Below are 24,829 nucleotides of genomic sequence, written 5' to 3' on the forward strand. Positions count from 1 at the left end.
TGGGTTCGATTCCCAGCTTGGGTAAGTGTCTGTGTGTAGTTTAGACATTCTCTCAGTGTCTGCATAGATTTCCTCTTGGTACTCCAGTTCCCTCCCACAGTCCAAAGACGTGTGCATTAAGTTGATTGACCATGCTAAATTGCCTCGTAGTGTATTGGGATGCATAGGTTAGAGGGATTAGTGGGGTTGTGGGGATAGGGTCTGGATGGGACTGTTGTCAATGCAGACCTGATGGGCTGAATGGCCTCCTCTTATACTGTAAGGTTTCTATGATTCTATGATAAATTGTCCTTCATGTTCCAAAATGTGTAGGTTAGGGGATTGGGGGGAAATGCATGGGGTTATGGGGATAGGGCATGATGTATGCCTGGGTAAGATGGAGAGTTGGTGCAGATCATTGGGCCAAATGGCCTCCTTCTGCGTTATACCCATCTCCGGTCTTGACTGGGATATTTCAGCTCCATCAGGGCGATGGTGGGACACCATGATTCATCTGAGTGACCTTGAGTAGGAGTAAGGAAATGAAAATAACCAGCAGGATATAAATTCACTTTGAACAGTACCACAAAGCAGGCAAGAGCAAATCAGCATTGGGAAAAGACATGGGGTGGAATATAAAAGGGTTTCAGATCACCCATTTTCCCTGTTACCCAAGGAGAATTTACAATTTATGGGTCCCAATCTACCTTATCCAGAGATTCCCTCGCAGGACTACATTAGGTGAACTTTAGCACACTTGGCAAGGAAGTATAGTTATATAATCGACTGAGATTTACCATTATTTCATTGTGGGCTTTAGTCAGGAGCTTCCTGAATTTCGCTCAAGTGGTTTGTGATGCCACCGGAACTCCACAGTGAGATTCACATCTGATGATCAGACTTGATTATCCATTATTCTCTCGCTAATACTGCTTTAAAATGGCAGATTAATTAATCTAATATTAATCACATTGTGCTGGATTTTGAAGTTGTAATGATGGCAAAACTATTAGCATTCACGAACATTAATTGCCCCCTGAAACTGACAGCAACTTCTGGAGTCCACACATGCACAGTTAAACGCAGAAATCGAAAGAATGCTGACAATGTTTCTGCACTTCCCCGGGGTTCACAGTTGAGATCCTCCCACATCGCAAACAAGTAACAAGTTGCTTAATGGCTGAGAATGTGTGATTTTAGACCAATTGTCTTAATGTAAAACCCTTTGAAAATGTTATAGCTTGGAGAATGATGTGTAACTAGGTTTTAATAGTGTACAGTATATATCATTATAGCTGAATAGTTTTACATGTCAGAGTAAACTAACTATATATAGTCAAATATCAAATATTTCCATTATGATTAAAAAAAGTTATACAATAATGTGATTTTAAAGCTTGTTTATGATATTTCAACTTTTATGCCTGATCGCTTCTCTATGTCCCAACTTTTGCTCTCTGTAAAGTTTTAATTCAAAGTGAAGAATTCAGTACTTTCTATTTTTGGTTTGCATTCTGAGACTATTTCCATGTGTTGGGTTCCTCACCCTGTTTGAAGATGCCACTGTTGCTCGATGGCTGGAGATCCCTTTCACTTGGCATCAGATTCAAAGTGATATCAGGAAAGGGAAGATTCACATCAGAGATTGCTGGAACTTTATGGGTAGCTTTCTTTGAGGTTATTACTTTGCCACTGACTTGTAAGACTTGGGCTACTGTTCAGTGCTGCTCGCTATCAAAATAGCTTCTCAGAGTATTCAAAAGAAGCAATGTAGCTTAACCTCCTCATTAACGCTGTCCTGCTTGTAATAAAACATTCCATTGTATGTTAGAAATGATTCACAATGGCTCTGTGCCGTTGTGGAGAGAAACAGATATAAAATTAGAGTATTCAGCATTTCAGGTTGATAAGACTAAATTCTTTAGCAGAATTTTGGGTTTTATCTCAGGAGCTTGAGAAGATAAAAACCAAGATGAAATGTTGGGCAGAATTTTCCCAAAAAGTGACTCAGTGCCATAATGAAAACGAGTGATCTGTGCTGGTATCTCAGGCATGTGCCACACTAATCATCCCACACTCAGTCATTTTTTTTTGGAGAGTGGTGAGTTGCGCACTGGTGCTAGGGGGGCATCGGGCCTAAACGTGCTAGTGAACCCAACTTCAGAGCACTCATGTTGTTTTGTGAGAGTGTCCCGATCTCAGTGTACTGAGAGAATCCTTCCTAACCCCATGGATGTCAGGCCCCTTGCCCCGCCATCAGCAGCATGTTCCCCAACCCCTCCCTGAGACGTGTCGCTGGCATTGGGGCTAAACCAATGGGTTCCTCCATCATGATCTCTGACATGCACCCCCCTCCCAATCTGGACCCCAACATGATCCAGCCCTGCATGACCCATCCACATGGCCCACCATCATCATGGCCCACACCCAGAGACCACCCCCTTGGGACCAGCACAAGGATGAGTCGTAGGAGACATAATATTGTCGTCTGGATGCCCAGAGGGAGTGAAAGAGGGAAAGATGAAGGCTAGAGTAACAAAGCAAAAGTATCGGAAGAAGTAGGCGGCACAGTGGCCACTTGAGCACTGCCAGGTGGATGCTGACTAATGGGAACTGCCTGGCCATGCCCCTGGTGACCCAAGGCTTCCATAGCCTCCAAACCCCCTGATATGGCCATCATGCCAGGTTAGTGGAAACTAGTAATGACTTGCGCCAGTGTAACCTCCCGCTTAAGAGGTGGGGACATTCTGCGAGAGGAGCAATCATTTGCTGAACTCACTAATGGGATTGAAATCTAGTCAATCTCATACTAATGGGGCACAATTCACGCCATTGGGAAAGAGCTAGGATAATTGCAAACTGTTTGGTGCTGGGTGAGAAATCAATCTTTTGGGATGCATGCTATTCTCCAGTGTGATCTGCAACAGGTGTGGCGAGATCGAAGAATTGCCCCCAGTGAGTCTATATAAAATTTTAATCAGAATCAGCTAGTGCAGAGATCGGGTATTAGGCTGCACAACATGGGAAAGGTACGAAGATTTAGAGAGGGTACAACCTGGATACACCTATGTTGCCTGGTATATAAAAAAAACAAAGAAAATTTGAGCAATGAACAACTGAAAGATCACAAATTTTGGGGTTCTATGGTAGAAGTATTTAACATTAAGAAGGAATGGGACAGGGTAAATAGAGATTAAATGTAAGTGATTTGGAATTGGTAACTTTCTAAAGGAAACAGTTTCTTGAAAGAAAGGATACTGAAATTGAGGGCCAGAAATAGAGAGGAGGAGGACAAGTGCTGGTCAGTGAGGGGCTCCTTGCCTTTTGCCACCCACCCTTCTGAGGAATGAGTGAGTAGAGCAAACACTAGAGGCAAGGTGGTTGACAGTGAAAGTTGAAGAGGATGCAGAATTGAGTCGGTAGTTCAATGGACAGAAAAAGAGCCAATTAGATAGTGGGAAGTGGGATGAAAGGAGAGGGAAATAGGAAGGAGTGGAAGACAAAAGAGGAATGGGGGTAAGATGATGGAGAGGATGGGAATAGGGCTAGCCCAGGCCAAATTTGTTCTATAATGTAGATTGCATCTGTTGGTGGCTCTTTCCCCATCACAGCACATCATGTCATTTACCAACATCTACCCTGAAGGAGGAAGGACAAGGCAGGGAGGGACAGAAGAGGATAGGCAAAGTAAATAGAACTAGAGGGAGAAAAGCCAAAGAGAAAAAGAAGAGATTGGTATTTCCTGAATTAGGATGTTAAATTGAGCCACTGTGCACTTGCAGTGCCTGATGGTGCACCAGTGTAACATTTAAATAGGCTACAAAGTTATAATTCAAGTATAGCAAGCAATTAGAAAGGCAAAGTGTATGTTGTTATTTTTGATAAGGGGGTCAGATTACAAGAGTAATGAAGCTCTGCTGAAATTATACAGGGTTTTAGTGAAACTACATCTGAAGTGTAATGCATTGGTTTGGTCTCTTTGCCTATGGAAAGATATGCTTGTCTTAGAGAAGGTGCAACAAAAGTTCACTAGACTGATTTCTGGTATTAGAGAGTTGTTCTATATGAAAATAATAAGTAGAATAGAATAGATCTGCATTCTCTGATATTTAGAAAAATGAGAAATAATCTGATTGAAACCTGTAAAATATTGATGGAGTAGTTGCTGAGAGCTGTTCTTCCTGGCTGGAGTATTAATAACTAGTGGGCATAGTCTCATTATAAGGGGTCTGCGATAAGGAGGAACATCTTCGCTCATTGGATTGTGAATTTTTCGTATTCTCTGATTATGTTCAAGTCATCAGAATGGGGCTCAAACCCAGAACCTTCTGACTAAGAGGTGTGAGTGTTACCAGCTGATCCATGGCTGACATTAAGTCTATTCAACCTATTTTAGACTGATCATATAGACAGGAGCCCATAATATACAGTCTATTTTAGTTAATACAAATTGTGTTAACGTTAAGCATGGTGGAACAATGGATTGAAATATATTGGAGCATTTCATGGGCACTGCACGCAATTTTTTCTGATAAGATTAAATGCTTCAGATGAAAGATAGAATCGGAGGGCTATCAGGCGGCTGATGTAACAGACATTATCTTTATGAAGTAGAGGAAGGTTTTTAAAGATTCTGCATGAAATAATTCCCATTTGGAAAGATGGAAATGCACATGTAAAATGTGTATTTGTCATCACCATTAGCGATCCAGAGATATCTGCAAAATCATTAAGATTTGATTTTTTTTTTTAACCATTGGCAGTCATGCCTACAGCTGCCAAAGCCTTAAGCTTTTGAAATCCCTCCTTAAACCTTTCAGCTTCTCTAATGTTTCTTCTTTTAAAATGTTTGTTAAAACCTATCTCTTTAATCAAAGTTTTGGATGTCTTTCCTGATAAATCCTTATGGAATTCTGTCAAATTTTGTTTGGTAACTCTTCCACAAAATATCTCAAGACATTATACTACTCTAACAGTGTTACCGAAGTACAAACTGTTGTCCTTGATCCCTTAACTGTATCATAGTGTGAAGGTGACTTATGTGGATAATTTTAGAGGTTAAATGGTGTGTTGGTGTTCAATCATCAATCATAGAATCATGTAATCCCTACAGTGCAGAAGGAGGTCATTTGACCCATCGGGTCTGCACAAAATCTGTGACAGTGCATCTTACCCAGGCCCACTCCACCTCCCTCCCCATTGCCTGCCCTATCCCCATACCGTGGAGATGCCAGCATTGGACTAGGGTAAACACAGTAAGAAGCCTCACAACACCAGATTAAAGTCCAACAGATTTATTTGATAGCTTGTGGCGTTTACTATCAAATAAACCTGTTGGACTTTAAGCTGGTGTTGTGAGACTTCTTACTGTGCCTATCCCTATAACCCCATCCAAATACCTCAGTAATCCACCTAACCTCCACATCTTTGGACACTAAGGGGCAATTTTACACAGCCAATCCAACTATGTTGCACACCCTTGGACTGCTGCCCAAACTGCTCACAGAAAAAAAGGGAGCAAGTCTGTTATATTTCCCCATCAAGATGCTGATTTTTCTCAGCACACTAGCCTGTATTTAAGAAAGGTGGCACTCAATGCTACTGCCATTTACCTTCAGATGGGATGTGAGACATATTTCTAAAATTTCCTCTCTTAGACATGTTGAGGAAAAAAGAGTAACAATTCTTAGCAAGAAATTGAATGCTGGATAAAGAAAAGTAAACTGTTGGACTTCAACCTGGTGTTGTGAGACTTTTTACTAAAGAAAATAAACCAGTTAATAATATTCAGTAGTTAAAAAGGAGAACAGAGGCAAAATGAGTTATAAAATACCAAGGGCTATTTTGCACAGACAGAACTTCCAGTATTTTAGTGGCATTGGGGAATGGATTGTTCCCATTGTAACCAAAGCATAGCGCTGTCTCACCACAGCTGACCCTGCCCTGAACACAAGTCCATGAAAATAGGATTGGATCTATTCAATAGAAATCAGTGGCCCTGATATTTTCCCCTACATAGCCTAACCACTTCTATTAGCATAAAACCAGCATAACTCTGGTTCACTTTCCTGACAGTTTAGCATATGTTTTCCCCAATTAGGAGCTGTAACTACTGTCATTGGTGTTAAGTCACTCCAGGTGGCAGTATGACTGTTTTAGAATTGTTTCTCGGTATATCTACCCTGTTTAAAGTTGTAATTAAAATATATTCCTCAAGATGGCAGTATGTTTGTTTTGCTGGTTCTGAGATGCAGAAAGGCTGAGAAAATGTTTTAAACTCCGTTTACCCTGTGTCACCCCATTTGATTTATCATTTGTCTCTGCATTTGCTAGACTCTCGGTCATTTGTACCTTCTTTGTTAATTGGATTGGATGATTCTGGTTCTTATCCCCCCTTTGCCATCGATTGTGAGAAGATTAAAGTTCAAGATTTGTCAGGGAATCCATTATTTTACATTACAAAGATTCCATTATTTTAGCTCCTTTTAACAAAAAAGATTTAATGGAAAGTCGTCCAGAAAACGCACTTTAACTAAGTCTTATTTCGGTTCTATTCCGGTATTTTCAGCAGACCCACTGGCTCCTATTCCCTATTCCGTGAGGCAGTTTGACATCAGGCTTGCCAAGTTTCAATGTATGCTTCCTTCCTGCTCCCAGCACAGAGTCACGGATGAGTGAGGTGAGCACTCAATGAAAAGAGCTCACTTTAAAAAAAACTGCTAGCAGCTCAGAGGTATTATAAATAAACAAATAGTGCTGCCAAGTTTGTCAGCTGAAATCTGCCTCTTATTTCCAACTACTCTTGCCTCAACACTCTCTATTTTGGTCCCAAACAGAAAGCTACACTACTCTCTCTGCCCTGTGGCAGCTGACTCTTGCTCATCAATGTATCAAAATTCTTAGAAAATGGATACAAATAGAACATAATGGGGTGAATTTTAACTCCTTCCACCTGGTAGAGACAAGGCAGAGGGATTGTTTAAATGCGTTAGGGACTTAATCATGCATATCCTGTCCTGACCAGGCTGATCGCAATTTAAAACTTGCTTGTTTTCTTATCATCTTCTGCAATGTTCTCCTGCAGGAGAGAGGGGTTAGTGTTGGTGACAGCCTTATAATCTGTTTTCAGCGTGGTTCAATAATGTAGATGTTCTGCAAGAGAGCTGAGGGGTACAGTAGTGAGGAGAATAGAAGTTCAGAATAGAATAGGAGAAGAATGACGTGAAGTCAAGTATGGTTGGGTAACTGTGGGAGATAGTGAAGGGGAGCTGGAGTAGGAAGCTGAATCTTGAGTAGTGAGGCTGATTGTGCCATGAGAAATTGATTAAGCTGAAAGATAAGGTACCTGTCTTGACAACTCTGGTAAGGTGGCTGGACAATGTTCAGAAGTTCGACCATGTCCTAGCAACTAATTTCTGGCATTAATCTCCCCAGCCATTTCTTCCCACTGCTGACTGGTCTATTGAGAGAGGGTGAGGGGTGGCTGGCAGAAGAAAAGCTCTCCCTTCCTGTCCACCAACTGAATCAGGATCTCCAAAGCAGGATTGGCAAAATTCGGAACTCAAACTATGGGTGGGATTTTATGGCCTTGCTCGTCCCAAAACTGTAAAATCCCACCTGAGGTCAACGGACCTTCTCAGTCTCCGCCCCCTCGTCCGCTCCGATTCCCGTGGTCGGCAGGATGGTAAAGTTCTGGCATATAGGTCCAGCAGCAATTTGTTACCTCTCAAATGCTCCCTCCTGTCCGAAGCCAAAGTGCAATTCTGTTTAAGAGGAGCAGCCTGCCTGAAGTGGTGGCATCAGAGACGATTGATTTTTCATTTACCCCCACCTCCAACAGGTACACATCCAATATCAATGGGTACTATTGCAATGAGAGGTATACTATTGGATGTAGTTGTCACTAGTGTATTATTGCAGATGCAGGGCATCTGTAACAACAGGTAGTGGTTTTTTTCCTGTAGACCATGCTGTTGCAGGCAAAATATTAAAGTATAACATCTGCTCAAGCAACATGTTCACTTTGACTGGCTTAATTGTTTTATACTTATCAAGCTGAAAAAGTGTCAATGGTGGAAGTCAAACACCTTCCCCAGAATCACAGAATTGTTGCAGGACAGAAGGAGGCCACTTGGCCCATTGTGTCCGCACTAGCTCTCCAAACGAGACTTAGTGTTATTCCCCTGCCTTTTTCCTGCATCCCTGCTTATTGTTATTATTAAGTTTCAAGTAATCATCGAATGCCCTCTTGACTGCTTTGATTGAACCTGCTTCCACCAGCTTTCAGTGTCCAGAACCAAACCATTCATGTGAAAAAGTTTTTTCTGATATCTTCTTGCTTCTTTTGCAAATTACTTTAAACCTGTGCCTTCTCATTTTTGATCCTTTTACAAACAGAATCAGTTTCTCCCTATCTACTCTGTCCAGCTGCTCATAATTTTGAACACCTCCATCAAATCTCCTCTCAGCCTTCCCTCCAAGGAGAGAAATGTAGGTATTAAATACCTCTGTGTAAGGTATAACACAGCCTAATACAAATGAATGGTCTTTCAATGATGCTTCTGTAACTTACCTTAGCATAATTTCAAAATGCTACCTTCTGCTGTGCCTATGTTATTTTCTTTTCTATTTCCCAAAATGTCCATCATTGGTGAGATTGTGATTTACTGTCTTTTTGTGTTGAATGGTAAATTATTTTATGATGTGGGTGAGTGTCTACTACTAATTATGTTCACACTGTTCAAACTGATTCCATTTAGACCCTTATAGACAGCAGACAGAAGAATTTGTTGACCCATCAGTCTAGGCAGGATCAAACTCAAGTCCAAAGGTGAAAGGACAGAACCTAAAGCTATTTTCCTGTTTAAAATGAATTGAATTGGTAGGAACCAAAGTTAGGCTCTGATTCCAGTTTAGTGCTGACCTCCTGCTTTACATCTCTGCTTAATAGAAGGATTAATGGGGATGGCCAGCATTGTTTTGAAATATGGTTAAGTAATTCTGGTCTGATGCTTTACTAAATCTACCAAAATTTAGATTCAAGTGTGAATTTTTACCCAACTGGATATAATGATCAAAATTATACTTCCACGGTTACTCTGGGGAAATAAAAAAACCCAGAAACATACAAACAGAGCTAGGCCATTTAATCCTTCAAGCCTGTTTCACCATGTAATGATATGTGTTTCAATTCCATATATTTATCTTTGCTTTTTATCCCTTTGGTTAATGAGAAAACTATCAATCTCAGAAATCTATGACATTTATAATTGACCCTGCATCAATTGTCATTTGCAGAAGAAAGTTTAAAATTCTGCCACCTTTTTTGTGTGGAAATGTTTTGTACTTTCACTCCTAGAAGGTCTGGTTCTAATTTTTGGACATTGCCTCCTCAACCAGCAGATATAATTTTCTATCCTACTTGTTCCTCTTCATATCTTGAAATCTGCAATCAGATCACATCTTAACTTATAGATTCCAAGGAATACAAGTCTATTTTGTACAACCTCTCCATGTAAGTGAACTCCTGAAGTCTAGGTATCATTCTGCTAAACCTATACTCCACTCCTGCTAAGGCCAATTATGTCCTTCCTAAGATATGGTGCCCAAAACTACCCATAGGCTCCAGGTGGTGTCTAACCAGAGATTTGTAAAGCTGAAGTATGAATACAACTCCTTGTATTCTAGTCCTCTCACTATAAAGGCCATCATTCTATTAGCCTTTTTGATTATTTTCTGCACCATTCTAATGATCTGTGCATTTGAATCCCTAACTTTCAGATCTTCACTGCTTTCAACTTTTCACCATTTAGAAAATGCTTATATTGAAATCCATTTGCTTGAGCTTTCCTATTCATTTAACATTATACTTGCATCTTCATTACCTAAGATGACCGCCGATAACTCAGAAACATAGGAACAGGCACACACGCCTTTTAGCTTAGTGCCATTAGCAAGCCTGGACATGTGGCTTTGTATCCCAATCATCACTAATACCTATGTCTGTAATGCAGATACCACCAGGCACATCATGCTTGATCTATTTGGGACTATATTGGCCACAATGTCATGCTAGAAATCCTTGGAAACCCAACCCCAGTTGTTTCTGAGAGCCCAGACTGGAACCCGAGAGCTAATGAATTGCTGTTGGGCTTCCAGCCCTTTAAGGGATGAGATTCTTCCTAGAGGGTTGACCACTGCTGGCATTGCACTCAGCCAGAACGAACAATATAAATGCAGCAGCCCCTGGACAAGATAATTGGGGCCATGGTGGCTGGGTTGGCCAGGCAGGACCAGCAAGGGGGATTGGTTGATGAGTGCTAGGGGTTTGAGTGTTGTCGTGGAGCAGGCCATTATTTTTGCGGGGTCTGCTATAGGCCATAGTGTTCCTAATCAAGAACACTTCCCCCCACAAACAAAAACTCACAAGGAGGCCACCAACTTCTACTGAGCAGTCATCCCATGCACTGGAGTGTCCCTTCCATCTCACCCCTGGTAAAAGGCTACTAGCAGCAGGAGGAGGAAGCCATAATTAGCTGCTCAAGGGCTTCAATTAGACCATGGGCGAGAGGACCATCCTCCACCTTCCCCACCACTGATAAAATTTCACAGCACCCTCACTAGTTTACGGCTCTCCACACCCATCCCCCACCCCCCAATCCATTCTTGAGGATGCCATTTAATCCTGCCCAATTAGAGTACCCACCCATTATCCCCACTCTTTGTCTTCTATTGCTCATTCAATTTCCCAACCAGGTCAGTGCCATGTGCCACCATGTCATTTGCCATTGCAAAATCTCTTGTGCACCAACCTTCCTTTTATGCAAGCATTGACAGTTGTTTCTTTTTCCACCGATGTCCTACATTCTGCTATTTCCTCCCTAAATCCCTCTGACTCTTCACATCCACTCCTTTAAGCTCCTTCAAGTCCCTTTGCCTCAGTTTTTGGTCATTTCTCCTAATATTCACTACTTTATCTTAGCATCCATATCTGTCTAATTACACCTCTGTGAAGTACCTTGGGATATTTTTCGACATTAAATTATCTTTATATGCATCAAAATCACATTGATACTTGGACTATTTAGTAGGGCCATATTTATAATTTTTATTCCTGCTGTTTTGAAGGTTTCAATTGGGTTAAACATTTGTGAACATTAGCTTTAGGCTTCCTAACCTTTAGTCATCATAGCAGCTTCTAGCCAATCTGAATACTCTCTACAATTGCTGCCAACAACCACCTAGCTACTGTTGGGTTGTCAAGGGAACAACATAAAAAACAAATAGCTGTTGTTGTGGGAATGTCAGAAAACAACCAGCTGTAGTGTTAATGCAAATGCTATTTTTTGGTATTTGATTGTAATTAGAATGCAAAAGAACGGTTTATTTTACTAACTGAAGAAAGCTAAAATGTAAACAGGAAATTGCTTATTGGTTAAAAAAATGCTTGAACACTGATGGAGTGAAGTCAGGTGTGAAAAACATTGGGAAGAATGCCATTGGATGTACTTGCCAGTTGACTCCTTATGCGTGTTGAATAGAAATGTTTACTTTTGCGAGAGAAACAAATGAGCAGTGTTCCTGTAGAACACTCCTACATTGACAAACTATTGAATAATCAGTAATGAAACATTAGAAGAAATGGTAACAAAGTATTGTGAATACTGGAAAACCCACACAAAAAGAGAAAATACTGAGCAGATCAGGCAGCAGCTGCGGAGAGAGAAACAGAATTAACATTTCACATTGATGACTGTTCATTATGAATGACAAGTTGACCTATAGGGTAACCAGTTGGAATCCACTATGGAGTTAGAGAGTGAGGATGCGGACTTTGGCAATCATCTTTCGTCATGAAAACCTGGACCTGAAATGTGAGTTCTGTTTCTTTCTTCACTGATGCTACCATATCTGCTGAATATCGCTAGCACTTTTTGGATGTTTAAAATAAGAACATAAGAACATAAGAAATAGGAGCAGGAGTAGGCCATCTAGCCCTTCGAGCCTGCCCCGCCATTCAATAAGATCATGGCTGATCTGTCGTGGCTCAGTTCCACATTCCAGCTCTCTCCCCATAACCCTTAATCCCCTCTCTTATCAAAAACCCATCAACCCGCGTCTTAAAAATATTTAGCGAGGTAGCCTCCACCACTTCAATGGGCAGAGAATTCCAGAGATTCACCACCCTTTGAGTGAAGAAGTTCCTCCTCAACTCCGTTCTAAACCGCCCCTTTATCTTGAGGCTGTGCCCCCTAGTCCTACTATCCTTTCTGAGCGGGAAGAGTCTCTCCACCTCTATCCTATCCATCCCATTCATCATCTTATACGTCTCAATGAGATCTCCCCTCATTCTTTTAAACTCTAACGAGTACAAGCCTAGTTTATTCAGCCTCTCCTCATAGCTCAACCCCCTCAACTCCGGCATCAGCCTAGTAAACCTCCTCTGCACTCCCTCCAAGGCCAAAATATCCTTGCGTAAGTACGGCGCCCAAAACTGCACACAGTACTCCAGCTGCGGCCTCACCAATGCCCTATACAGCCACAGCAAGACCTCCCTACTTTTATATTCAATCCCCCTCGCTATGAAGGCCAGCATCCCATTCGCCTTCCTGACCACCTGCTGCACCTGCAAGCTGGGTTTTTGCGACTCATGCACAAGGACCCCGAGGTCCCTCTGCACTTCAAATATTTTGAGGCACGCCCATGTTGACCAAGAACAAATTTCAAGTCACTTCCCAAATCTGCTTTTAGAGCTGTAACCTACACTAAGGGAGAACAAAATGTTGCTCTGGACTGCCTTTGAGCAGGCACGTTTAGGTTTTGCCCATTTGGATGCAGGGACACAGCAAGTAAAAGACACTTATAAAAAGTTCAAATGCGTCAGTTTGACATCAATCATGGGCCAGCTTCTAGGAACAATTATTCTAGATAGAACTAGTTGTCACATGAAAAAATGTGGGTTGATTTGGAAAAGCCAGCATGGATTTCTGAAGGGCAAAACGTGTTTACCTAACTTGTTGGAGCTTTTGAGGAGATAACTAAAGGTTGATGAGGGTAATGCTGTTGATGTTGTGTATGTGGACTTTAAAAAGACATTTGATACAGTGCCACACAACATACTTGTGAAACAAAAATATAAAAGGGACAGTAGCAACGTGGATACTAATTTGGCTGAATACAAGGAAGGACAAATTAAAGGTCAATGGATATTTTTCAGGCTGAAGGAAGGTTAGTAGCTGTGTTCCCCACGGGTCAATACTGGAACCCTTTTCCTGATATTTATTAATTATCTAGGGCTTGGTGCGCAGAGGACAACTTCAAAGTTTGTGGATGATACAAACATTTGAAGTATTGTAAACAGTTAAGAGGATAGTGTGGGACTTTGAAAGGACGTGGACACATTGATGGAGTGGGCAGATAGGTAGTAGATGAATTTCAGTGCGGAGAGGTGTGAAGTATTGCATTTTGGTAGGAAGAACATGGAGAAACAGTATAAAATTAGGGGTAAATTTCTTGGAAGTGCAGGAGCGGAGGGATTTGGGTGTAAACGTGCATTGATTATTGAAAGTGTAGGACAGGTGGAGAGAGCAGTTAGTAGAGCATCTAATGTTCTGGGCTTTATTAATAGGTGCATGAAGTGCAAGAGCAAGGAGGTTATGCTGAACCTATACAAGGCACTAGTTAAATCTTTGCGTATTGTGTAGAGTTCTGGGCACCACATTATAGGAAAGATGTGAATACAATGGAGATAGTGCAGAAGAGGTTTACAAGAATGGTTCCAGGGATGGGAAACTTCAGCTATAGGATAGATTGGAGAGGTTGAAACTGTTTTCTTTGGAAAGATGAAGGTTAAGAAGAGATTTGATTGAGATTTTCAAAATCATGAGGGGACTGGACAGAATAGATAAGGAGAAACTGTTCCCTCATAACAGAATCAAGAATGAAAAGGCGCAGATTTTGAATGATTTGCAAAAAAAGCAAATGTAATGTGAGAAAAAACTTTATCAACAACAAATTGTTCAGATCTGAAATGTACTGCCCACAAATGTGATGAAGGCAGGTTCAATCTCGGAATTAAATGAGTATTTGAATCAAAACACTGTGCAGGGTATGGGAAAATGTCAAGGGAATGGCATTCATTCATGATGCTCATTTGGAGAGCCAGCGCAGACATGGACCAAGTGGTCACCTCTGTGCTGTAACAATTATGTGAGTCTGAGTCAAGAGGAGCAGGCGGTTCTTCCTGACTTGCCAGTGCTCCAGGCCTTTGCCTGCAGCCAATGGCTAAACTATCCACTGTCCTCCGCATACCTTGGTCTTTTTAATGGAGGCTGCAGCCAGTGAGACAAATTCAATCCTCCTGGAATAAGGGCAGCCTGTGGAGATGCAGCCCACACGTACGGATGGTTTTGATCAGCTTCTGATCTTTTGGATCAGGTGTGTGCTTTCCAAAATAGATAGACAAATTTCTATTTCTCTATCTCAACATTGTGTTTATAGAATCCTGCAGTACAGAAGGAGGTCATTCGGCCCATTTGAGAATGCACCAACCATTATCTCACCCAGGCCCTATTCCCATAACACCAGGCATTTACCCTAACTAGTTCCCCTGACACTAAGGGGCCATTTAGAATGGCCAATCCACCTAACCCACATATCTTTGGACTGTGGGAGGAAACCAGAGCACCCGGTTGAAACCCATGCAAACACAGGGAGAATGTGCAAACTCCAACAATCAGTGATCCAAGCCAGGAATCGAACCCTGGTCCCTGGCACTGTGAGGCAGCAGTGCTAACTACTGTGCTGCCCTATATATATTACATTATGTTATTATAATGTAATTTGGAAATACCTGCTCCTTGCATTTATACATACTTACTTGCTAACAAATCTTACTATCAGTACAATGTTGTTGAAAATACCTTTTACAATTAGTATCTTCATAAAAACTTAAATAAATCCTGTGCTGCAACTTCAATCTTCAGAGAATCAGAGAAAAATGGCTATTATCTTGGTGCTGGCATATAATACTTTCATTTTCATCCTTACAACTATTTGAGGACTCAATTGACGTTGTCTGTCCCATATTTCACACTCTCTGCATGCCTGTCCCATTTCTCACACTCTCTGCATGTTCGTCCCTTACCTGATTGAAAAGGTGCATGTATTATTCCATTACTGTGCTCGCAACACTTGCAGGGCCTCATTGCCAAAGTGTCATTTTCTCTACTGACATTTATACTCACAACGGCATACTTCACAGCTAAAATATTGATCTTTCAGACACTTATAATGATTACTTCCTTCAGAAGTGCTAAAGGATCATTATTATAACCGTTACATTTTTGTTACTGTTAACAAAATCATTCCTACAAATCTTCACATTTAGAAGCTACACGTTCTCACAATTTAATTACTATTGGGGAAAGAAATGTTTTTCCTCTGTTAGGTAAAACTATTAAGTTTCAAAGGGTCAACATTCACCCTACCTTCCCAGCTTTCACCGTGGTCAGTGTAAATGATCCATGCCATACACCTAATCCACATTAGTTCTGTTGCCTTCTGTGGGTTACAGTCTTAACCTGTTCATCCAAACGAGTGGGAAAAACACCCGCTCATCCAGAAGGAGCTCTTGGATCCCTGCTGCCCTGGGCTGCCCCAATTCAACCCACCATTTATTCCCTACTGACTGCAAGGCTCTTCTGACTAAGTTATTTACCTGAGAGCCAGTATCTTCTCCTTCAGATACTTGGTGCAGTGTCCTCACCTCCAACATCTAGCCTGTCAACCACCAATCACTTTCTCCTGGATTTGGGGTGGAGACGGATAATCAAAAGAAGCCTAGGTGTTCAAATTTCTCAGGCCTGATGTTATATTGACATCATCCAACCAACCTTTTGATTTCTGTTTGAAATGGTAGACAATATTATCCTATAAGGCATAAAATGTGGAATAAAAAATGGAAACAATCAAGATATTCACGGGTTAAAATAAAAACTTGTTTGGAAAGTGTCCAGCAATTAATTTTTTGTTATGCCGACCCTTTTCTTTCCCCCAAACAATTCAGCCAAAACCACAGAAGGACAGTGTCCAATATTAACATTCCTGTTTATACGCACTGAATCTCAGCTCTTCTGAAGTGTGCTATCCCTAATTAACAGTACCATTGTGCAGTAAAATCCTATCCACCTGGAACAAACCTCTTAGAATTAATTTCACAAGGGGCATCCAAGATAGCCTTCAATAAATGTTTAATCTTTAGAATTTAACCTGAGACTAGACACATCTTTGGGTCTCTGCTGGTTTGTAAAATATATGAAGTCTTGTTAAAAGAAAACATGGAATCTAAGAACAAAGATTTCAAAGGGAGGAATTGGGCTGCATAGCACTCATTTTTCAGGCACTAAATATTATGAATGTATTTATCCAAGTAAGGTGCAAAAACACCCACAAAGTCAGCTTCTTAACTTGAACACTGGGTGTGCACTGTCCCACTGTTAGGACCTGGACTTCTTAACCAGGTTCCGCCCTGGGAGGAGCTAGCCCTATCTCAGGGATCACATGACCCACACCTTTAAAGAGGCAGTACACACCCCTCTAGATTCTCAAGCAATGCTTCCCTTGCTTGGTTTACTCTGGAGGAGGAGCCCTGCATTACTCCACCGTGTGGCTATCAATATATATGACAGTATAGCGCATACAGCACTGCCAGTCTATTATGAGGGAATAATACTTGACACCGCCTTTCAGACAAAAAACTGAAAAGAAGGAGCACAGGAAAGAAATTTGCCATCCTTGCCTGATCTGGCCTACTTGTGACTCCAGAGTCACAGCAATGTGGTTGACTCTCAACTGCCCTCCGAGCAAGGGCAATTAGAAATGAAGCAATAAATGCCAGCCAGCCCATGCCCCATGAATGAATTAAAAAAAATTAGTTCACCTAATTTCTCCCCCATCTACATTGTTGATATCTTACGGCAATTCATAGAATGAACTAACATCAGTAATTTCAATCCTACATCGTTTTAGAATATGCAGAAATACGTTTGCAAAGAGAAATTACTTTATATAGGATTTTTATAAATTTTCCCAATATCTTATTAGAATATAAACAATTTTAGATTTTGGGCTGGGCTCTCCAACCTTACCCATTGTGGGATTCACCGGTCCCTCTGCTGTGAATTTGGTTAAGTGCCAAATTTTTTGTTCTTGCTGGCAGCAGCCATGGGTTGGAGAATTCCAGCCTTTGTATATCTCATAAATTTTGTTGTAAAAGAAGTTTCTTGCTGAAGAGATTAATGTGGAACTGAGTACAGCAGTGCCCACAGTGTGATGTAAAAGAGCACATGACATGAGACTAGGGGGAAATCATGTATTGGATGTATTTAGTGATGACAGTTCCAAATTTAGATCCTACACACAATGAGGGCAATTCTGAAGTCTCTGGGCCCACCAGCCTCTCCACCCTTGCCAGGAGTGTATCGCTCCAGGGGGTTTACAATAGCTCCCTATTCGCAGGAAGCTGGCAGCCTGACCCTGCTGGAGTGAAAGGGGTCCATCAAGGCTTCCCAGGAGATCGGGGGTTTGGGGATATGCCCAGAAGATTGCCAGCTTGGCAGTGCCAGCCTTACCCCAGCACTGCCCAGGGAGCAAAGTGGCAATGCCTGGGGCACCTTGGCACTGCCCACCAGACATTGAGCAGTGCCAAGGGGGGAAGGACCTCTGAGGCAATTAGTTGGGGTATGGGGCCCCACTGCCTCTTTGCACTCAGCAGTGACAGAGGGAGGGTGACCAGCAATCAGGGTATGCAGAATAAGTTGGCCTGCTGGGGGAAGGGAGAGGCGTGGGAGTGGGGGGGGGGAGGGGTGTCAGGACTGCAGTGAGGGGGGTGGTGGAAATTGGGAGATCGGGATTTCCATTTGGAATAGGGGAGAGATTGGAAAAACCAATGGGATTTACTCCAGTTTTTACGCAAATTGGGCGCTGAGAACTTTTTTGGGAGAATCCCGGCCAATATGTTTATATAGTTACCGGTACTTAATAAACACTTACTGTTAAACTATACAAGACTCTGAACCTCTTCAGCAGACCAACCAAACTACACACATCTTCCAACAATTTCAAGTTCCTACAGGAACTCACAATTGTCAGCATGTGTAGCTCATATTTCTATTGCAGAATGGCAGGCAACAAGTAGTGAAAGGTCAAGGTCGTAGCTTGTGGTTTTTCATTATTTTGTTCCCATCTTTGCAAGGCAATGACCATGCTAGGGTACAGCCCTCCTCTTGCCCATGTTTATCGCCTAATGTAAGAAAAGCAACCCTTGTACAGAGATGGCAGCAGAATTCCCTGTTGGTGAACTTTCAGATGGCACATGTCTCTGTTCTATGGAACGAGCTGTGCTTCAAATATTGAATTCATGAGCCTTAGTCAGGGAAGAAGCATACAGGCTATTTTTTTGTTTATTAGATCACAACACCACAATGTCTAATGACAAGCAGTTTTAAAGAAACAAAATGCCACAGTCTGTGGTTGAACAAAAATAAACAGGATACAAGAGTCTACACTTTTCCCATAAATTGAGGTTTCTTTAGCATTCTCCTTGTGTGCGAAGATGAAACTGGACAGTTTCTTCTTTCCTTTTCTAATTCACCTTTCTCTCACCGTATAATGACTAAAGAGATTTCAGTGTGAATTTTACAGCTACACATTTATTCTTTCTTGATATCTTTTAGAATCCAAAAAGGAAGAGACTTCTGAAATAAACCAGTTGAATCCAGAGGACAATCACTCAAGAACAATAACATACATTTCAGGTAATGCTAGACATTGGTTTGAATCTTCCTTTAAGTGTGATTCATGAACCGTTGGACTGATACTTAGTTTTATTTATTGTCACTGTACACTATCACACCTTTTTTAAAATTCCTGGGACCAGCCAGAGAAAATGGCCCTGTAAAATAAATGTAGCTGGTCTGGAAGATTTAGCAGAACTGGATTAGATTCTGGTTTTGACTCTGTGCCCAAGCCCAGATTTTCACCAGATTTGCTGCCCATTTGCAGATGGTTCCTGGATAACTGGGAGTGGAATAACTGGGAAAGAACATTCTACTAATGCTCAACTCCCACTACCATTTCTGGGAGCTTCATTCAAAGTCATGGCAGACATTGAATATGCCCACCAGCTTTTGAGCAGATGTATGCAGATCATGGCCTCATGATAGGAATGTGTTGGAACATTTATTTCCTGTCAGTCAATTAATAGCAATTCTGGATATCAGGAATGTCTTTGCATCCCAGACATCCAGCAATACTAAGGCAATTCGGGTAGGAGGTTATTTAATGAATTTAATTGGTCAAATCAAAGGTTTAAATTTACATTAATAAGAATTAGTTAATTTTAAAAATTATTACCTAATACACAAGAGACGTGCAGGTTTTGTTGATTCGCCATACCAAATTGCCCCTTAATGTCAGGAGGACAAGCAGGGTAAATATGTGGACTTATGGGGATAGGACCTGGGTGGAATTGTTGCCGGTGCAGACTCGATGGGCTGAATGGCCTCCTTCGGCACTGTAGGGATTCTATGATTATAAACATTATAAACCAAACAATTAAGATGTGAAATAAACTCACCCTTTTCTTCTGCATATTTGCACAATTGTGTGTATTTTAATATATTTTGAATATATTAATTTTTGGAAGAAATGTACAGAACTCTATTCAATTCTACAACAGAGTAATTAGCTCCAGACAATGGGGCTGAAAAGCATGGGGGTGTGGGGGGTGGGGGAAATAATGTTGAACCATGAAGTCAGATCTACAGTGGTTTCAGCCTCCAGACTTCCCAACCCATTCCACTAGTCAGCCTGCCCACAGGTCTGACTGCACCAAGCTTTATATAGTCTGTGGTATTGAGCATTCAGGACTTACTTACACACATTGACATAATGATCACATAAACAATTATACTCAAGGGAGCTTTATTTCATTATCTTCTGCCATAAACATTTGGAACTGGAATGGTTTCCTGTATTGTGGGCCGTCATCACTCATTTTTCGTCTTTCAAGAATGATATTCACTAATAGATCAGTTTCCATTAGAGACATAACTTTCATTTTACCCAGCAACACTCACAGTACTTTTTTTTCACATTATGAACCCATTTTGGAGAATATCTTAATTATAGGTTGGGAATATATGACAAACTAAATATTAAAGCTATCTTTTTGAATAAGGTATGAAGTGAGTTTTGTTTGCTAATTGATGAATGAGGAGTTTTATCAATTACTATTATGTATGTTTATAATAACAGTATCAATCATTGGAACCATATCTGGAGTGATAATACTTGTTCTGATTACTTGGACTGTAAGGAAATTTACCGGAAAAACAAGATTATCAGGTGAGAAAGTGAGGTTCTATAAAAGAGAAACACACTGATTTAATTTATTAGATATTCCTAAATATCAAAGGTCTGGGTTGTACTTCTTAGTCACTAATGTCTCACAGTAATTTCTTGTTCCTGTGAGTTTTGCCTTAAGTAACAGGCAGTTAAAGAATATATTTCACGTTGAGATCTCTTTAAAATGACACTATAAGGAAAAAATCTAAGCACACCTTTTGCCTGTGTACTTTTTTGGGAAAGAATGTAGATATTTTTTGTATTAAATGGAATTAGGCATTTCAATGAAGCATAATGGAATGGTTCTACTTTGGACACCAGAGATGGTGATGATTTGTAACCAAAATCACAATTAATTGGCAGGACCTTGAGCCCACATTGACAAGGGGCCCAATATCCTGAAGTTGCAGTTCTCGCCAGCGAGAATGCAATTTTGGAAATTCCTCACCCCTCGCTGACAACATCATAATGTATTTGAATGTATTTAAATATGATTTAACATGCCCCCTCGCGCCATATATTGAGATGTTAGCATTGTTTACGACAGGTTCTTACTTCAACACTTTGGCGAAAAAAACATATAATCTTTCCCCTTTTGTTTCTGATGTTGCTAAGCGAAAAACAACATGAAAAATCTCCCCCCAGGTGACTTTAACCAGATTGATTATACGCCATCCACCACCTTAAACATTCACTTCCGCCACTAGGACTAATTGTCTTCTGTAACATAAAGTTAAGAAGATGTCCTCAATCAATATGATTTAGTAAAATGACAATGAGAGATTAGTGGGAATTAACATAGGGTAATAGCATATTAGTAAAAGACAACACTCTTGTTTATTCAATGGATGAATATCCATCAACAACAGTGAAAGTAAAAGAATGGGTGAGATTGTGCGTCCAAATAATAAACTATACTTATAGTGACTTTCTTTACATCAGATTTCAGAAGTTCTTCATCAGTGTGCTAGTACTCAAACTTCATGCTGCTAAATGTTGCTGTGTTATCCCTTTGGCTGAGTCATAGGCCCAGAAAAGATCTCATGGTCTAACTTTTGGATTAAGGATGTGGTTCATGCATACCAGGTTGCAAAATCTGATCTGCAATCATGTCAAACCAACCAGGAAGCACCCAGTCAGTACTATCCTGTTGTTGGCACAATAAAATAGATCCTTAGAAGCATTTCATGAACATTGGATTACAAATTTAAGTAGATCATTTTAACTCCTTGAAACATTGGCAGGGCTACACTACGAAAGTAATGATTTGATTTGGAGCAATTTTCCTCTTTTACATTTGAGCATTAAATAATTGCCTGAATGGAACACATGGAAGAAAATCAGATATGTGAGACCATACACTTGTAACAGAGTAAATCTGGGGGATGTGATTCTCCCAGCCCGCTGCACTGCTCTAGCTGGGAGACATCAGCAGAGGCAGTTCAGCGGATTTCTTGCTGTGGGCCACCGTCTCTGTCCATCTCCAGGACCAGGATTTCTGGCGTCATCAGCGGCGTGGATTTTCATATTGAAATCCTCATTAGTGTGTCTGGGCAGAAGCCTCTGAGCCTCTAGCCTCTAACCCCCACCACCAAGGTTGATTTTCACTCCAGCAAGGTTTATAACAGCTCCCCATGAACAGGGAGCTGGCAGCCCAACACCACTGCAGTGAAGGGAGGCCATAGAGGACACACAGAAGGCTGGGGGTAAAGCGGGTGCCCCCTGGGCATTGCCAACCTGGCAGTGCCAGCCTTGCCCTGGCAATGTCCAAGCAGCAAATTGTCAATGGCCAAGGGGCACCTTGGCACTGCCTGGTGGGCATCGGGCTGGGCCAGTGGAGGTGGGGCCTAAGTGGGGAGATCAGTGGGTATGAGGAGGGGTCCTGCTGCCACTCTGAATTCAGGATCAGTGGCAGAAGAGGAGGGAAGGGGCTGATCGAAGCTGGCCATTGATGTGGGGGAGGGAGGTGCTGGGGGGATTCGGGGCTGCAGGAGAAGGTGTGAGTCAGGGAATTCAGGGCTGTCGGTGGTGGGGGAGACATCAGGAGACGTCCAGGAGGCCAGTGATCGCTGGAGGGGGGGAGAGGGGGACTGAGAGGATCGCAAGGCCAGTGATGCCAAGTTGCAGGGCTGGCCAGCAATCGGGAAGCCAGCAGTGCACGACTACTGCTCATGCACCAAGCTCCATTCTGACAGATTGGCGCATGTGCAGTGGCCAGCTCAGCACTATGCTGCGGGCCTCTCCAGCAGGAATAGGCCCTGCCCATAGACTTACAGTGTGAATCAGTGTGAAAACAGTGGCAATTACTCCAGTTTTCACTTAATTCGGCACTTAAATTTTTTTTGGGAGATTCCCAGCCCTGGTCTTTCACCACGAGCATGTTCCAGGTAGTATTTCACAGCCAAGTTCAAAATGGAAAATTATGCTAATTTTCTCCAAGAAGACATAGATGTATTAAAAGGGATTCGGAGAAAACTATTTTAAAATTTATTTTCTGGGCCCATATTCTACATTATATTCATAAACTGACTTAGCTAAGATTCTTTTTGTGGAACTTGGGAAGTAGCATTATGTAAGCCTTTGCTGTGATGAAAGCAACTTATAATATTGATTTAAATGTACTTTAAGTTTAGCTGTGATCACAAAGGGAATGCTGTAGTTGCATTCAAGGGTGCACAATGGTCACTGCTGCACACCAACCTCTATACTCTCCCTGCCAGCCATGTTCATGATGCCAAATGCAGGCAACCTAATCAGGCGACGCCAGGCACCACATGGCTCCCCGCAAAATGAGGGGCAACCATTTATCAACGGAAAGGGGTTCTATTCCCTCAATGTGTAAAGCATATGTGACCATTGGATGAAAATCATGCAGGTCTGTGCACGCCACCCAGGGAGTGTTCATGGCAGCCATGTGCTGAGGTAAATGGACATCCCTGGGCTCTTCATAGACCAGCCAGCACCCACAAATGGGAGAACTGGTTCCAGTGAGAGACTGTTGTGGGGACGGGGGGTGGGGGGTGTGGGGGGGGATGGTGGTGGTGGTGCTGGGGTAGATGCAAGCAATGACATGTGTCTTTGTCAATCTCTCTCTCTGACCCCCACCATGCAGAATGGAGCTCAATCTTATTAATCCAGAGCTGGCCATCATGGTGGCTGCTGAGAAAGAGGAGAGGGTGTCTCAGGAGGTGGACATAGAACAAACATAGAACATAGAACATTACAGCGCAGAACAGGCCCTTCGGCCCACGATGTTGCACCGACCAGTTTTTTAAAAAAAAACACTGACCCACTAATCTAAACCAATCTCTTTTTGTCCATAAACCTATCCACAGATCTCTTAAACGCCCCCAAACTAGGCGCATTTACAACTGCAGCAGGCAGGGCATTCCAATCCCTCACCACCCTCTGGGTAAAGAACCTACCCCTGACATCCGTCCTATAACTACCCCCCCTTAATTTAAAGCCATGCCCCCTCGTGCTAGCTTTCTCCATCCGAGGAAAAAGGCTATCACTATCCACCCTATCTAAACCTCTAATCATCTTATATGTTTCAATAAGATCCCCTCTTAGCCTCCTTCTTTCCAGTGAAAACAACCCCAAATCCCTCAGTCTCTCCTCATAGGACCTCCCCTCCATACCAGGCAACATCCTGGTAAACCTCCTCTGCACCCTCTCCAAAGCCTCCACGTCCTCCTGGTGTGGGGAGGCCACACCAGGAACAGCCAGTGGCAAGGGGCTGCCACTGATGACCATGGGGTGGGAGAGCAGGCCAGGAGAAGGAGGATGCAGAGGACTTGGCAATACAGGACCAGGAGGTCCTTTGAGGGCCTATTGGAGGCCATGTGCTGTCACTGGCTCCACCTATCTAAGGACATGGTCTGGCACCTGTGTGAGGTGCTCACACACCTGGCAATTCAGGGGAGAGGCGGACACCCTCTCCCAGTAGAAATTAAAGTGATGGCAGCACTTAACTTCTAAGAATCAGGGACAATTGAGGCACAAAGTGGCAACCTCTGTGGAATCTCGCATGCCTCAGTCCATAGATGTGTTTGTCAGGTCACAGATGCCTTCTTCTTCACCCGGCAGGCCAATCCATCAATTTTGATGTTGGACAGGGTCAGCAGGAGGCCCAGGCTACAGGCTTCACCATCATCGCAAGGATGCCCCATGTTCAGGGGGCAGTGGATGGGACACACATTACCCTGCACTCCCTGTGAAATGAAGGGTAACCATTCATCAACAGAAAGGGGTTCCATTCCCTCAATGTGACCATTGAATGAAAATCATGCAGGTCTGTGCACACCACCCAGGGAGTGTTCATGACAGCAATGTGCTGAGGTAAATGGACATCCCTGGGCTCTTTAAAGACCAGCCTAGGCTGCCAGGATAGCTCGTGGGGGAACGACTACCCGCTGAGGTCACAGCTGATGACACTAATGTG

General features: G+C 42.2%; 1 protein-coding gene across 1 annotated transcript in view; it reads left to right on the forward strand.

Moving 5' to 3' along the window:
• The window catches only part of LOC145352975 (uncharacterized), a 64,401-nt gene that overhangs the window by 15,158 nt on the left and 24,414 nt on the right, over positions 1-24,829 (forward strand). The window contains exons 3-4 of the mRNA XM_080203282.1: positions 18,714-18,794; positions 20,296-20,385. Coding sequence (XP_080059408.1) covers positions 18,714-18,794; positions 20,296-20,385 — 171 coding nt within the window. The remainder of the gene's footprint in view (positions 1-18,713; positions 18,795-20,295; positions 20,386-24,829) is intronic.

The sequence above is a fragment of the Carcharhinus amblyrhynchos genome, chromosome 15 (assembly GCF_965287045.1).
Source record: "Carcharhinus amblyrhynchos chromosome 15, sCarAmb.v2.hapA, whole genome shotgun sequence".
Lineage (NCBI taxonomy): Eukaryota > Metazoa > Chordata > Chondrichthyes > Carcharhiniformes > Carcharhinidae > Carcharhinus > Carcharhinus amblyrhynchos.